The 15730-nt window shown below is 44.5% G+C and overlaps 1 protein-coding gene across 9 annotated transcripts in view; it reads left to right on the top strand.

The window, feature by feature from the left end:
- TMCC2 (transmembrane and coiled-coil domain family 2) overlaps nt 1–9049 on the top strand; it is a 91397-nt gene extending 82348 nt beyond the window's left edge. For all 9 annotated transcript variants that reach the window (XM_081914720.1, XM_081914721.1, XM_081914722.1 and 6 more), the window contains 2 exons: nt 3578–3713; nt 4351–9049. In XM_081914720.1, the coding sequence (XP_081770846.1) occupies nt 3578–3713; nt 4351–4662 (448 nt within the window). In that variant the 3' untranslated portion in view covers nt 4663–9049. The remainder of the gene's footprint in view (nt 1–3577; nt 3714–4350) is intronic.
- Nucleotides 9050–15730: the final 6681 nt, after the last annotated feature.

The raw sequence follows: 15730 nt of genomic DNA, 5'->3' as shown, positions 1-15730 counted from the left end.
AAGCAACATTAAAACCATCTATATCAGGAGTCAGCAACCTAAGGCCCATGGGCCGGAAGCGGCCTGTGGAGGTTGTTTGACTGGCCCATGAGCCGCCCCCAAACTGAGCCGCCCACTTGTGCGTTGCACTAAACCGGCGCAGCACGGAGACTTGCTTCCATGGCGCTGAAAATCACGTCAGCGCACGTGCAGACGCTGAAAATCGTAGGCATGCGCACTCACACACATACGCGATCTGGCCCATGGAGAGATCTCCGCGGGACCAATCCGGCCCAGGCAAGATAAACCTTGCTGACCCCTGATCTATATGAAACTTATTGGAAACCAGAACTCTATCAGCAGCACACGATTGCAGCTTAGAGCAGCCTGCATCAACCTGGTGCCCTCCAGTTGCATTGGATTGTGCTGAAGACAACTCATGTATATATAAAAGAGCACATAACCTTAGGCAGTGCCCTAGAAACAGTCCTCCTTGCTTCAGGTAGTTAAACCATGTCCATCTACCCATCAGCTGATATCACTGGTGGCATCAACTGATGGTTGAGAAGGCAGGGTTAAATCTCATATTGACTGCACACACCTGTTTCCAGGACAGAACAGGCTCCTGCAGCCAAAGCAGCAAGATTTAATCCCCACTCATCAGCTGATGCTAGGGGTTAAATCCTGCACAGTTTTAAGCAGTCCAGCAATCTGGTTTGAGCCTCTGATTTTCAGCAGCTGAAAGAAGAGAGGAGGGGGCTGCCTGAAAGCCCTTTACAAAGGGTCTCATATTCAGCAGGGGAGCTGCAGGTTGCTGTTTGTGACAAACACCATGTGTAGGATTGATGCCCTCTGCTTTCAAATGATAGAACCACTGATAGAAATTTGGCCACCACCTACTGAGGATGACAGGAGTTGTAGCCCAAAATATTTTGAGGTTCCCTGGATGGGGAAGGCTGCCTTAAAGCATACTGCATGGGGCACAGGGACGAGATGTTAAGAAAAAAAGTATAGCAAGTAATCATTTAGTTGTACTTAGGACAATAAGCCTAACAAAATGTTCAATGCAATCTGATGTCTTCTTAGATGGCCTCCTCAATAAAATGGGGTGATGGGATATGGTTCCGTGAGTATCAACGTAACATTCAGGACATGTAGCCCTTTGGCTGGTTTACCCAGAAGTAATCATCACAATAGCTCTTCAGAGGGGCATCCACTATCAAATTGGTTCTTCTCACAGCTGTCTTGACAGTCAAATATGAAACACAATCCAATTCCTTGTTGACATCTTCCTCTGTTGCAGGGATGTAGGAAGCTACCTTCTTGCCCTAGGCCAGACTGTATGTCCATTGATTCCAGTATTTCCTCTGGCTAGCAGCATCCCATGCCACCTGATCTTTGCCCCTCCCAGCCCCCTCCAATCCTGGAGATGTAAGGGCCTGGACAAAGCATGTGCTCTACCACCAAGCGGCTGCCCCTCCCTTGTATTTCATAGTTCTGCTCAGTATTCTAAAGAAAAGTTATTATGAAGAGCCAAGCCGCTCATGCAATGATTTTATTCAGTTCCTCTTTTTTTTTTTGCTATTTTTAACTTGCCATTTGCTTTTGAGTTCTGCTGTTTGTTTTTCTTTTATTTTCTATTTCAGTGCAATAGACAAGTCACTGGCTTGGTTTAATGCTATATAAGGTTAAGCGGTGGAAATGGGAACATGTTTTGAAGCATAGTTTTCCGTGGTGATCCAGGGGTAGCCCAAGATGTTTTGTTGCTTTAGGTGAGGAGCAGGACTTCATCTTCCACTCCCACATTCCATGTACAGAATTCAACTGGACTGGCTGCTGATAGAATCTCAGGGTAGTTCGCAACATAAAAGTACAATATAAAAGTACAAAATACTTTATAAAAATCAAGAAGAAGAAGAAACATGAACCAGTAATGCCCCCTCCCACAAACACATTTATCTGTTATTTTCAGTTACTTCCTATTTTGAGTGGCCAGATATCACTGTGCTTATTCATTTAAGCTTTATATATAGAATTGTCCAGAGTGCACTTTCATGTTTCCTGCCCATTTGATGCTATTGTTTACATTTTCTTTCCTCTGAATCCATGCAGACATATATATTCCAGTCTACAAAGACTGATGCCATAACACATAGAGTGCCAGAAGGTTCCTTTTTACTTGCTAAAGGACCCCCCCCCCGTTTTGTTTGGGGGGGTTGCACTTAAAATTTAAGTGGAGGAGGAGGAGAAAGATTGCCAGAGCCACGTATCACTATTGGCTCCCAGTAGACGGAAAGACGAGGCAGTGAGGAGCCCATTGCAGGCACAGCAGCTGAGCCAATCTGATGCACCTGTTTCTGCACCCACACTGAGCTGCCCACTGCCTACCTCCCCCACTTGGGTAAGTGGTAGAGGTAAGTGGCATTGGGCAGGCTACTCTGCCCTACTTTCCCTGCCAGCTGCTTCTGCTTGTACAGATGACAGCCAGTCATCCTGGGGCACAGCCTTGCTCTGCGGAGGCTGTTTTCTGATCTAACACAAGGGTTGGCCAACCAGCATTGTGCACATCTGACCTCAGACAGTCCCAGGGAAGGGGCTATAATTGGGTTGCAGTGAGTTTGCTTCCACAGTGGTTTAACTGTTCACAGTGAAATGACACTTCCCTTTCTATTCTGCTTGACTGTCAAGGATATAGCAACATCCTGAAGGAATGAGGCAGGGACGTTTCATAGGGATATAAGAAGAAATCCGGTCTCTTGGAAAGTAGAGAAAATATATCATTAAATGCTTTCATCATGTAGAGTACTCCCTGGAGTGGCTGCTTCTGTGGACTGGCATTACCTTCCGCCATCCCCTGAGACCATCTATAGCTCCTGCTGGCTTTTTACTCGAGAGGGAAGAGACTGGAACATGGATTGTTACATAAGCTGCTAAGGACAAAAAGACTCTGGCATACATACTCTATATCTAAGTGCATTCTAATAATCTTTGTGAACCTGTCAAGGCTGAAAAGCAGGATATTATTTAGTCAACTGTTGGTGTTCTTAACTGGTTGTTCAGCTCCAAGGAAAGTTAAAGCTGAGTGTTGTTTGTGGGCTGGTGTTTTCATTAGCACTGGCAAGTTCATCGCCAATGAACTCAGAACATCCTTCCCTCCCTCTTCTCCTTGAGGATTTATCAGCCAGTAGCAGCGGCACATGAGAAAATGGGAGAAGTGGACTCTGTCTCTTCTCGCCTATCTCTCTGGAACTTGAAAGGTTTGATGGTCCATGAGAGATGTAGCACTGCTGTCATTGCTACTCAGGAGGGGAATAGACAGAGATCCCTCATTCCTACTTCCTGGATGCCTCTGCTAATTCTAGCTGGTGAGTCTTGAGGGGAGAGGGGAGTTTGGGAACTGGGAAGCATTGGTGTAGGAGATTAAGGAAATTTCAGCCAGAGGAAAAATTAAGGGATTTGAAAAGTTCATGTTTTCTTTGACACCAGCATTATAAGCCCCCAAAGCTCATACCCACACCTGAATACAATGAGCTTCCCTGACTTCTCCGGCTCCAAATTCTCACCCACTGCATGTCTTTCTCCCTCTCCTGCTACACAGATATGAACGCTTGGAAGAGCAGCTGAATGACCTGACGGAGCTCCACCAGAATGAAATGACCAATCTCAAACAGGAGCTGGCCAGCATGGAGGAGAAGGTGGCTTACCAGTCCTATGAGAGGGCCAGAGACATTCAGGTATGGGAATGCATAGGGATGCTTGTGCAGCTGGCCTGACATCTTCCCCTCCCTATTCTTTCCACATATTCAGTCTTCCTCCTAAAAACATAGAATGGCTTACATATAAATACAAATTCTAGGTGATCTGCTATATAGGCAGAGCTCAGGACCAGACCTGCAACACTAGAATTGTGGTATATTCCTTCAGATCATTCTCTGAGCATGGATGTTTGGCACTGATAAGGCTAGAGAACTGAAAAGAGGCAGGAGGAGAGGAATGAGACTTGCATCTGAAGAACTGAGAATTTGTCTATGGATCTTAGCTTTAGTTTGCTAGTCTGCAATCCGTTCTCTCTTGTCCCTAGATCATAGAAGGGCTCAAGCTCAGTAGATGTGCCACAGCTTTCATAGGAACCTTGGAATCTGCCATATAATAAGTCACACTGTATGTCCATCTAGGCTAGTTATTGTTTGCTCCAACTCATAGCCCTTCTCCAGGATCTCAGAAGAGAGTATCTTTCACCTTGTCAGCTTCCTGGACGTGTCTGGGATTGAAGCTGGTACTCTCAGCATGCAGTGCAGATGTTCTAACACAGCTGCGATCCCTCATCCCTCAGCTAAGCTAACACTGGTCCTTTTTCTCTTTCCCCTGCAGGAGGCTGTGGAATCCTGCCTGACTCGTGTCACCAAGCTGGAACTTCAGCAGCAGCAGCAACAGGTGGTGCAGCTGGAAGGGGTGGAGAATGCCAATGCCCGGGCCCTGCTAGGCAAATTCATCAACGTCATATTGGCCTTGATGGCTGTGCTGCTGGTCTTTGTCTCCACCATTGCCAGTTTCATCACGCCCTTGATGAAGACCCGCATGCGTCTCCTGAGCACCACCCTGCTAGTGCTTTTTCTCTTCCTCCTCTGGAAGCACTGGGACTCCATTACTTATCTTCTGGAACACGTGCTGCTCCCTAGCTGATTCTCCTGGCAGCCAGGTATTGGGGCTGCAGGGTGTTTCAGGTTTTTTTTCATGTAGAGAGAGAGGGAGAACGAGGAGACCTTCCAACTCAGTTCCTTTGTCTATACAGAGTATGTAATCCTCACTCGCTCTTCCCCTGCACAGCCAACTTTATTCACGTCCAACACCATCTCTCAGCCGTAGGGAGTGTAGCTGCATCTGAGCTTGTGAGAGGCTGAATAAGTCCCTCTTCCAGGATGCCTTTGCAAGGGGTTGTGGGAAAGCAAATGAAGTCCGGAAGAATCTTTAGCTGCAACACCTTAGCCTTTTCTTTCAAAGCAAACAAAGGAAGTGAGGGCGATTGCAAAGCTTTGTGTGCAGAGCTGCAGAACGCCAGTCTCCAGAAAGCGTTTTTTTGCGGGGTGTTTTTCTACCTGAGAAGGATGATAAAAGGCTTATTTCTACATATGAAGACAACGGTTCAACACTGAAGATGAACTTTTCTCTTTTTCTTAAAACTGATGCCCCTTAGAAACATGCACAGATTTCATGGAGCAGAATGATGTACATATCACACCAGTTTATCCAAGTCACATGGCTACTTTACTTTCCATTCCTGCAGAACAGCTGATGTGCCAGAAGCGCACCTGGGCATCTTTCTTATGATGGACTTGATGTGATTATGGATTTGGCTGGGTTGTTTCACCTGTTCAGTTTTGCCCAGTGGAGACAAGATCAAAGGGGGGAAAAGAATCTACCACTCTGGTGCAAGTTCAGCATTTTTGGTTGGCTTTGTTTTATTTATTTATTTTTGCTTTTGTTTGATATCTTCAGGGACTAAATGAGAAATTCTGACAGTGCACCTGCAAATCTTACAATCTTTGCAAATGTGTATGTATGTGTGCGTGTGTATGTGTTAATTTATTGATTTACAGATGGGTTCCTTTTTCTAAATCGAGTATTGTGTGAAAATTCAGCTGCCTTCACATCTCCTGTGTACCCAGAGAAAATAGAACATGGTTTTAAAATGGTTGAATAGCCCGTGCAAAATTAGTGTGTCTCTATTTGAATTTGGCAATGCTTCATCAAATTTCACCAGTAGAAATTTTGCTCATTACTTGCTCCAAGAGACAATCCTCCATCTTCATATTGAAGCGATTCTATTAATAGTACATTATTGTAGTTCTTTTAAAGCAGGCAAAGAAGCAGCCATCGTATGCAGTATCAGGCCCTTAGTGGAGGTTTCCTCACAAAAGAAGAAAAAGCAACTAACTGATCACTTCTGCTCTTAAGCTCCTGACATATTTCTACAATGTTTATTTCAACTGCTTATTTATTCACACCTGCTATTGTCCGAAGCATTTTATTTTACAGCAAAACTGTATGGCACGTTTTATAGCACATTTTAAAAGGTTTAAGATGAAATGATCTGGGTGAGGAGTTATTAATATAATATCTGCAGAAATATAATTGCCGTTGCTGGCAAAAGAGAAGCTGATTGTAAGTTGAATTCAGGTGGTTATTTAAGGGAAGCTGCAAGTCATGGGTAGAGACGCTCTCCCTCCCCAAGGTAAATTCTAGTTAGGCCTGCAGTCACCCCCCACGTTTGCACCCACTTCCCCTCTATCAACCCCCCATTTACCCCACACTTCCTCTCTTTCATCCACACTCCCCCTACATACATAGACTCTCCATTCTCTCTTGCTCCCTTTTCTCTCCTCTCTCATCCTGCCCTCCTTCCACACGAAAAATCTATGGGGGAGGATAGAGAGAGTAAGATTTAAGCCTTCACTCCCCAGTTGTCACCTCCCACAAATACCCCCCACATGACAATTAGGCTTTGGGGGGAGGGAGTCTCAGTTGCATGTGGATGTAATTTTTTAAAAAAAACTTCTAAGACTAATTGAAAAATAATGGGGGTGGGGAAAGAAGGAGAGGCTGTAGGCTGGATTCAAAAGTGCCACAGATGATGCCCCCCCACCCTTGCAGTAAAGATAGTGTGTAATCAATGGACTAGAATCAAGGTTTTCGGTACAAAACTCAAGCTTGATTTATACGTGTCGCAAAGTGAAGTGGCAGAGTCTTAAGGTGGTGGAATGGCCTCTTCTCGACTCAGTGTCATGGGTGGTGTGTCTAAGCGTAGGGTTATATTTTTGATTGCTTTGTTTATGTGAAAAACAACATTCCTGAAAGCAGAAACTCAGGATAGCAGACAGAAAGCTGTCTAGAAGAGGCTCCCTTCTATGCCTTGCTAGGTTTCTGCTTGCAAGGGTCATTTTTACATAGGGTTTTCAAAAACGTGATTCACCTGCAGCCTAAGTTATACAATCTGCTGTACTTCACAGGACTTCACCACCTCATTCTGTTGCATGTGTAAATTTAGCCTTAGATGTGATTAAGGTCAAGCTTGCGCAAGTTTTGCTTCGATGAGAACTTTGGGCGGATGCCAAACGGTTTTGTAGAAAGAGAAAAGGAATGTGTTTCGTTACGATACAATATCTGATCTCTTCTGATATTGCTCAAACCCATGAGGATATGCACTTTATGATGCTTTCATCTATGGCCAATGGCTGTGGTGTAAGATCTTAGGATCCAAGAGCTGTCAATTACAGTACAGGACAAGAAGAGAGAATTTTGGCAGGTCAGCTCCCACCCCAGTGACACTACAACAAGAACAGCTTCATCTGCTGAAATGTTCCTTCTTATGACTGTTAAATGAAAAATAGCCTGGCAGAGTGGTTACCTACTCCCTTTATTCTGGTTCTGCCTGCAGATCTGCTCATTATTACATGAAACATTTTTATTTTATTTTTGCTTCTCTGTTTGAGGATGCTGTCCATAAGGCATAATCATAGTCTAGGTGACAGGTTTTCCAACCCAAACACCTGATCTTGGCTCTTGAGAGCCTACATGTTACTCGCCCTGGCACCTAAAATGGAATGGTGGCTTGAGGCAGAACCTCTGGAATGTATCCCCCTCTTTGCTAAGAAAGCCTCTGATGTCAAAATTCCATCATATGTAAGTAACATTTGTGATCTGCCTTTAATAACCCCAGGAGATGTGAAGGCTCTCAACCTTTCTTGTATACAGCTATTTATTTTGTATATTTTCACAAGTCAGAAAATCAACTTCGCTTCCCTGCCCAGTTATAGGAGGAGCTGGTTTTCTAGTGCAATGTGCATGGATAATTTATTTAATGATGTCAGGATGAATGTTGTATGTGTTGGAAAAGAGCGTTCAATAACAAACACAAAACTGTTCCAGAATATAAAATGAAACAGATGTTGGCCAAAATCCACAGTGAAAGTGTAACTGAGGTGCAGGATTTGTGCTTTCCTCTTTAGTTCTGACCTTGCACTATTCCTGACCCAGCCCCTGTCACCAAGTAATGAATAAGAGATGCATCTCGCTGCAGCAGGTTAGCCTTGCAGTGGAAAGCTAAAGAGGATGCTGTTGTGCTCAGCTTCTAAAACATATAAATGGGGCTAGATGAGGGTTCCCATGCAGGCTTTGCAGAGCAAGAGGAGAGCATAGTCAGCTAGGATTTTTGTTTTTATTACTGGCCTATTTATGCTCATGGGTTACACACACACACACACACACAAAACACCAGACGCTTGTGTTTTGATGTAATCAATTGAATAGTCCTTGCGAACGTTGACTGGTGTAAGAACAGCTACATTTTCCCATGCTTGTGTGCACCAGAAGCAAACAATTGCAATAGTCCTTTGTGGCCTTAGAATCATGACTGCATGATTTATTTACTGATCTAAATTCAACTGATATAGTATCTTTGCCCCACCCCTCCTGCCTTATTGAGAATAGGTGTGGCGTGTGGCCACATACTGTGTTTTCATGGGAAGCCTAAATCAAAATTAGTTTAGGACTGTTTGATGCCATTGGTCACGCCTATCGTATCCATATAAATGTAATGGATTAGTTAAAGCAACATCTGACACTTGATAGGGCGATGTTGTCACTTGCAGCGCTGCCCTAGCAGAAGGAGGGCTTGATTTATCCAATGAACTTGTGAATGGAAAATTGTGGTTGGCATTTTCACATGATTGTTGCAATCATATAGTTTGGCATGAAAGGTGTTCCTTGTGAATTGGGTGCTAGAGGTTCCATAAGGTTTTAGAGTGCTAAGTTTCTAGCCCTCGTGACAGGCTTGAATCAGCAAGGTTTGTGGTCTTCTGTCACAGAGGGCACCCAAAACCGCTCCATGGCATAACCCTCTTCTTATACTGTTTGACTGTATTTATTACGTATGCTTGAATCTTGTCCTGCCCCTTACCCCTTGATATTATGTTTGTTTTCCATTGGGAAGCCCATTCAAAGGAAGCTCTGATTTCATTTCACTATATTTTTCCATTCTTTCTTTTTTTTTCAAATAAAGAATTTTAAAACACTGGCATAAGAAAAGTCCTTTATTCTTAACTCCTGCAGTGGCACAGTGAAGCAACAGCAGCTATTCAGAGAGGTGCATTCTATCAGATGATGGATGGCAAGAGTCTACTTTGCCACTAACATGCAGACAGTGAGGGCAGGCCTGTGGATTCTAGGCTTCTGTGATGATACTGCCAAAATGCAACATTTTGTAATACAGTTCCCTGCTATTAAAAAAAAACAACTACCAGCATGTGCACACCTAGACATACATTGAGATAAAATACGTATTTAAATATGAATTTTCACATGGACTTTAAATCAGAGACTAATTCACGAACAGGAGGGCCTTGCAGAGAAATGTGTGTGAAATTGACACCAGCTAGAAATAGGACTGATTCATCCCTCCCTAATGCAATGAGACTTAGTCATGCATATGATTGTGCTGAGAGAGATTTTCCTGCTATTTCTAACCTGATCAATCCTCCCAGTGCAAATCTGCACCCTAGCTGCCCGCTCTTGGTATACACCTGCCTTTTGATCTGTCTGTCCCCGCTACTCATTCCCCAACAGCCTTGTCACTTGTCCAGAAGGAATCAACTCTTTGCAACTTCTGAAGAATGATCAACTTCCTCATACCCAGATGCATTGCTTCATTTTACATTAATGGCTGGGGTACAGGAAGCCACACATTTTCCTTGTCAGTCCCACTGATGAGCCTTCATATATCTCTGAAAATAAGTTGAATACAATAGCACAGAAGATTAATGGGAGCCTTTGGTAAGGTCAGTTTCTTTCAAGGAGGTTGGGAATTTTGGGGTTAGGGCTGGCGTTTAACTGCAATAGGAGTCTGGCCTATTTATAAGGCACCAGAAAGTGATAGGCTTTCCTAATGCTCAGGTTAGATTTCACTGTTCTTCATTTGACCTAGTAGGACATTATATATCATTCTGAAATACAAGCCCAAAGAAGAGCAGTGACTTGGACATGAATGGGTCTAGGCAGCTTATAGGCTTTGGAGACAAGGCTGGTTGCATGCTATAGATACCTTCAAAACTACTGATCATATTAATTCAATTAATTTACAAGCATGAGCTTAGAATACCATTCTCAGCAACACTGGTGAGGCCAGTATGGAGCTATAGCACCTGCAGTGCCAGCTGCTCATCAGAAAGCATGATTTTTTAATTTTTGTTATTTTTTAAATGGCCCGTATCCTAGGAGGATATCCAGCCGCTGCTTAGTATATGGGCTGGAAAGCTGTGGATCTTCAGATGTTGCTCCCACCATCTCTGAACATTGGCCCTGCTGGTTGGGGCTGCTGGGAGTTGGAGCTCAAACAGGAGTGACCATGTGCCCTGTTCTACAGAGGACAGCCCTAATTTTGAAATTGCCCTCCATTTGAATGCTATCCAGGTCTGGCGTAAAGATAAAGAACCATACACAGGGAGAGCAGGAGACTTGAAGTTGCCTGTCAACAGCAGCTCCTGACCAGCATACTGAGCATGCTCACAATTCACCTGGTGTCTTTCCCTCTGTGGTGCAATGTATTGTATTTCTATTTTAACTATACAGGCAACACCCAATTTGTGTGAGGGTTGTGTTCCAGGTAATTGTGCACATTGATGGAGTGCTGTGCCCTGTTCTGCCCCTGTTCTACTCTTTTCTGAGTCCAAAAGGACCTGCACATCAGCAGTCATGCGTCAATTCTTGTTGTTTAGTCATTTAGTCGTGTCCGACTCTTCGTGACCCCATGGACCAGAGCATGCCAGGCACTCCTGTCTTCCACTGCCTCCTGCAGTTTGGTCAAACTCATGCTGGTAGCTTCGAGAACACTGTCCAACCATCTCATCCTCTGTCGCCCCGTTCTCCTTGTGCCCTCCATCTTTCCCAACATCAGGGTCTTCTCCAGGGAGTCTTCTCTTCTCATGAGGTGGCCAAAGTATTGGAGCCTCAGTTTCAGGATCTGTCCTTCCAGTGAGCACTCAGGGCTGATTTCCTTAAGAATGGAGAGGTTTGATCTTCTTGCAGTCCATGGGACTCTCAAGAGTCTCCTCCAGCACCTTAATTCAAAAGCATCAATTCTTCAGTGATCAGCCTTCTTTATGGTCCAGCTCTCACTTCCATACATCACTAAACCATAGCTTTAACTATACGGACCTTTGTTGGCAAGGTGATGTCAACTGGACGTGCCCAAAATGGTCGCTGCCTGTAGTACTAAGTTTTCAATATGAGCCTGTACATTAAAATTACGGTATGCCACATTTATGCAGATTGGTGCCCTGGTTTGTCCTCTTTCCTGGTTCTCTTGATCAAGCCACACCTGGAAGGTCAAAGGTTCCCCAGCCCCAGCATAGGATGTGGTTGCCAGTCACCATATATCAGGAAGTTCTCCACAAGCCCTACTGAAATGCAAGAGAGCTGCCCAAGACCAAAGAGAACACACTGGAGTTTGCCCTGTATTGCTCCAGTCCCATGATCCATGGCTAGATGGGAAAAGTGCAAATGGAGACTATGTTGTTTTGTCATACATGGGGAATTTCCAACGGGCTTGCTCAACACGCCCAGTCACCGTGTTTCCAGACATGGTTATTTCATTTTATTTGTTCTGTATCTCTTTGATGTTTAGCTGGTGACTGTCTTTCAGGTAAGGCTAGGTTGCAACATATATTTTAAAGCAAAAAAAGGAATTTTAAACAGCAGTTAAAAGTCCAACAGAAGACCTGCACATGATTCAGCACAGATTAAAAATCTCAAAATGATTTTGCCACCAACGCTACTGTGACACCATTAACAGCTAATCTTATTAAAATGGAAGTTTCTGAGATGGTAGTAACTAAATATACTGAGTCCAACAACGGCTGCACAGGTTTTTGAGGCAATCATGTGAATCAGTTGTGATTCACAACAGTCGTGGGAGGGTCTCTCTTTGAAGCTGGGCGTGATATGGAAGATACCACTTCAAAGTTTTGTTTAGCTCCTGAGTTTACAGAGCTAAGAATAACAGCAGCACAGGGAACTCAAACCCTCCATGTTTGGAAAGCGGCTTCTGCTGCAAAGCAGGAGCACAAGGCAATCATTTGTACACATGGACTTCGCAGGAATCTGACCTGTTCCCCTGTCCAGCATTCATTCTTTCTTTTTGAAAGTACATTTTGAGGTTGTGATTTTCCACAGCAAGTTGGCTAGCTTGATCAGCAGAAAGCACCAGGAAAATCTGTGTTTGTGTCTTCATGGAACATCACAAACTTTGTCCCATCATGGACAGCATTTCATAGGCTCAGTTCCTGTGTAACATGTTATAGAGACAAGCTGTAGCAAACCTCGAGCTCACCAACTCCTCTTCCTGTCTCCTTAGGCATGGCTGTGACGAGGAGAGCAAACATTTCTGCTTCCATTTTTAGATTAGCTGCAGTTTATCCTTATGTCATCGAAGTGCAAGTAGATAAATAGGTACCGCTCCAGCGGGAAGATAAACGGTGTTTCCATGCGCTGCTCTGGTTTGCCAGAAGTGGCTTAGTCATGCTGGCCACATGACCCAGAAGCTGTATGCCGGCTCCCTCAGCCAGTAAAGCGAGATGAGCGCAGCAACCCCAGAGTCGGTCACGACTGGACCTAATGGACAGGGGTCCCTTTACCTTTTTGATCCTTATGTCAGAGCCCTAAACTGTTCATTCTTAACCATGGCTTTTTGGATCAAGCCTACTTTTAAAACTTTGGTTTGAAGTTGGCTTGTGTCAGCTAACTATGGCTAAAGATTAACCACAGTTTGTTGGGTTTGGACAACCTAGTAAACTGTGGATAATCTAAAATGGAAGTGAAAGTTTATGGGCTTTTCCTTGCAACTGTGCTTGAGGAAAAGGGGGAGCCCCTGAGCCAAGGCTTATGCAAACTCAGTCTCAAAACACTGAATGTGGCTTATTGCCTCACCCAAACCTGCCTGATCTAAGAAATCATCATTACACGGCAATAATTCAGGTGGCATTTGATAGGAAAGCAAAAAGAGTAGTGTACAAAGCCAAAACAGCACGGTAATAGAACCTTTTATTGATTTCAAATCAATTGAGGAAAGAGCTGGAAGTATAGTGAGCCCAAAGCCACCTTTCCCAACCTGGTGCCCAAACCAGTCTTCTTACTGATTTATGCTTTTGTTTCTACTTTAAATATTGAACATACAATATGTGCTTCAGCCTTTCACATACTTGGGAAGAAAGAAAGATAAGCATTAACTGTGTGTCAGCAGCACTGACCTCGCAGAGCCATAAACAATCCAGATCTGGCATCTTTTCCAGCATGCACACGGCTCCTGCTGGTTGAGAAAATAGCAAGTGATGAAATTATTCTCAAGTTACGACTTTGGACGGCCAAGACCTACATATAAGAAAGCTACTTCTCAGCCTGTGCAGAGACCCTGTTTTGTGGCTCCATTTACTCAGATGTTCAGTGAGGCTTATTCACATGTGCGCTGGACTGCAGCCCAAAATCTATCACAGAGAGTTGGCAGGTGTGGGGGCGGCACATTTTGCTGCCAAATAAGATGCAAATTATCAATCTGGAAATGGTGTGTTTTAATATCAGACTCCCAAAGTGCTTTTAAAAGAGTTGCAAGAACTTGCCTGGAGGGATAGGTGAGCTAGTGTAGAATTCAGGGTGATCCAACGCACAGCCCAAGGGCTTCATGTGGCCCCCAAGGTCTTTCTTGCCGGCCCTTGGCAACATTTGACACACACACCAGCCTTCCCAAAGCCGAGTAAGCCAGGTACTAGGCTTTGGGGAGGAGTTGTGAAGATTGACAGTATTGTGGAGTCTTCCAGCTTCCTTCCCAATGCCTAGTTGGCACTTTCCCAGCTTTGGGAAGGAGGTGGGAGGGCTCTAGGATCCTGCCAGAACCTCGTGCCTCCTTCCCAAAGCCCAGTGCCTCATTTACCTGGCTTTGGAAAGGCAGCATGAGGGCTGGGAAGTAGGGAGGGAGTGTCAAATTTTGGCCTTGCTCCCCCCTCCACATAACAAGGCAGTGTGTGGCTCATGGGTTCCATGTCAAAGTACAGTCATACCTCGGGATGAATACGCTTCAGGTTGAGCGTTTTCGGGTTGCACTCCGTGGCGACCTAGAAGTAACGTAATGTGTTACTTCCAGATTTCACCGCTTGCGCATGCGCAGACGCTCAAAATGGCATCACGTGCATGTGCAGAAGCGGCGAAACGCCACCCGCAGACACGCAGTAGCATCTTATGTTCCTTTCAGGATGTGAACGGGGCTCCGGAACGGATCCTGTTCACATCCAGAGGTACCACTGTACTTTGGCAGTCTACTTTGTATGAAAAGTTGGACCGCCATGGCTGTAGATCACCTCCAGGGTCCCATTCTAATCTAAATTATTTGAATCCAGAGCCCTTTTCAGGCATTCTTCCTGACAATGTGGAGGGAAAAAGTGGGGAGGGGATGTGCATGTCAGGCTGCCCCGAAAGTCACCATGTGTATTGGCCCCATCGCCTCCATTGGCAACTTTTCCATGAAGGTCTGGACCACTCTTGAAAGCAGTTACAGGCTTCGTTGTGATGGGAAGCCTGCCTTATCTGTGCATTCAGCATTCAATATCTTATGACTGGTTCAGGTTTATGGTTTCATACATGTGTCAGGAAACAAACATCCTTAAGTGTCTTTCGGTACACTTAAGGAGGTGAATGCACAGCCATTATTTATTTGATTTAGGTGCATATTTTCTTACACAGGTATGAATCGCCATACAGTGGTACCTCTAGTTATGGACTTAGTTCATTCTGGAGGTCCATTCTGAACCTGAAACTATTCTTCACTAGAAGTGTGCTTTTGCTAGTGAGGCCTCTTGCTGCCGCTGCACCACCAGCACACAATTTCCATTCTCATCCTGGGGCAAAGTGTTCAACTCGAGGGAACTCTTCCAGGTTAGCGGAGTTTGTAACCTGAGGCATTTGTAACTCGAGGTACCACTGTATACAGAAAAGGGACACAAAGGCCTAGAGTTGCCCTAAGGTATGGGCACACTTTTTTCAAGGGTCAGATGCAGTCTGTTTGTACACATCTCCTATTTGTAAAAACAAATAGCTGTCGGTAGAGCTGTCGCCCAGCTGGGACTTCAGCTAGCATGTCCAACTTTCTGAAATGACATAGGAGAAAAGTTGCCTGACTTTTCAAGGACACCTCTAGGGTTACTTTACTCCAGAAAGTTCTGACAAATGGTGCTTCTGCTACAAAGTGCTGTATAAACTGAAATGGTTCCAACTTAAGATGGTGATTAGTGAGTAATACCCCCTACGCACCTTTGCTAAAGTACTGAAACAAGGAGAAAGACAGTTTGGCCTTGATTCATTGATGTTTTCTACCACTAGGGAGCAGGGTAGTTGTTGAACACAGGTTCCAGAAAAGTAGGCATGCCAGAGGTTATTGTAAGAACACAGCAAGACCCTGGCTGGGTCAGACCAAAGCCCACCCCAGGGCCAGCATTAGTCTGCTGTACCAAAAGGAGAAACTTCACTTGGCCTTTGTATGGTTAAAAACACAGCAAACCTTATTTGCTTCCATTTAGTTTTTAAGCAGTTTTCTTCTACTGATCTGGAAACTGGACTCAGTTAGACCTCTCTCAGACTCAAACCTAATGTTTACATTGTAAAGTGCGATATAAGGAGCCAGGGCGATGCAAAACAACCAGGATGGCTAATCTGG

The sequence above is a fragment of the Podarcis melisellensis genome, assembly GCF_964234715.1.
Source record: "Podarcis melisellensis genome assembly, chromosome: 6".
Classification (NCBI taxonomy): Eukaryota; Metazoa; Chordata; class Lepidosauria; order Squamata; family Lacertidae; genus Podarcis; species Podarcis melisellensis.
This window is presented reverse-complemented; position numbering and strand designations above follow the sequence as displayed.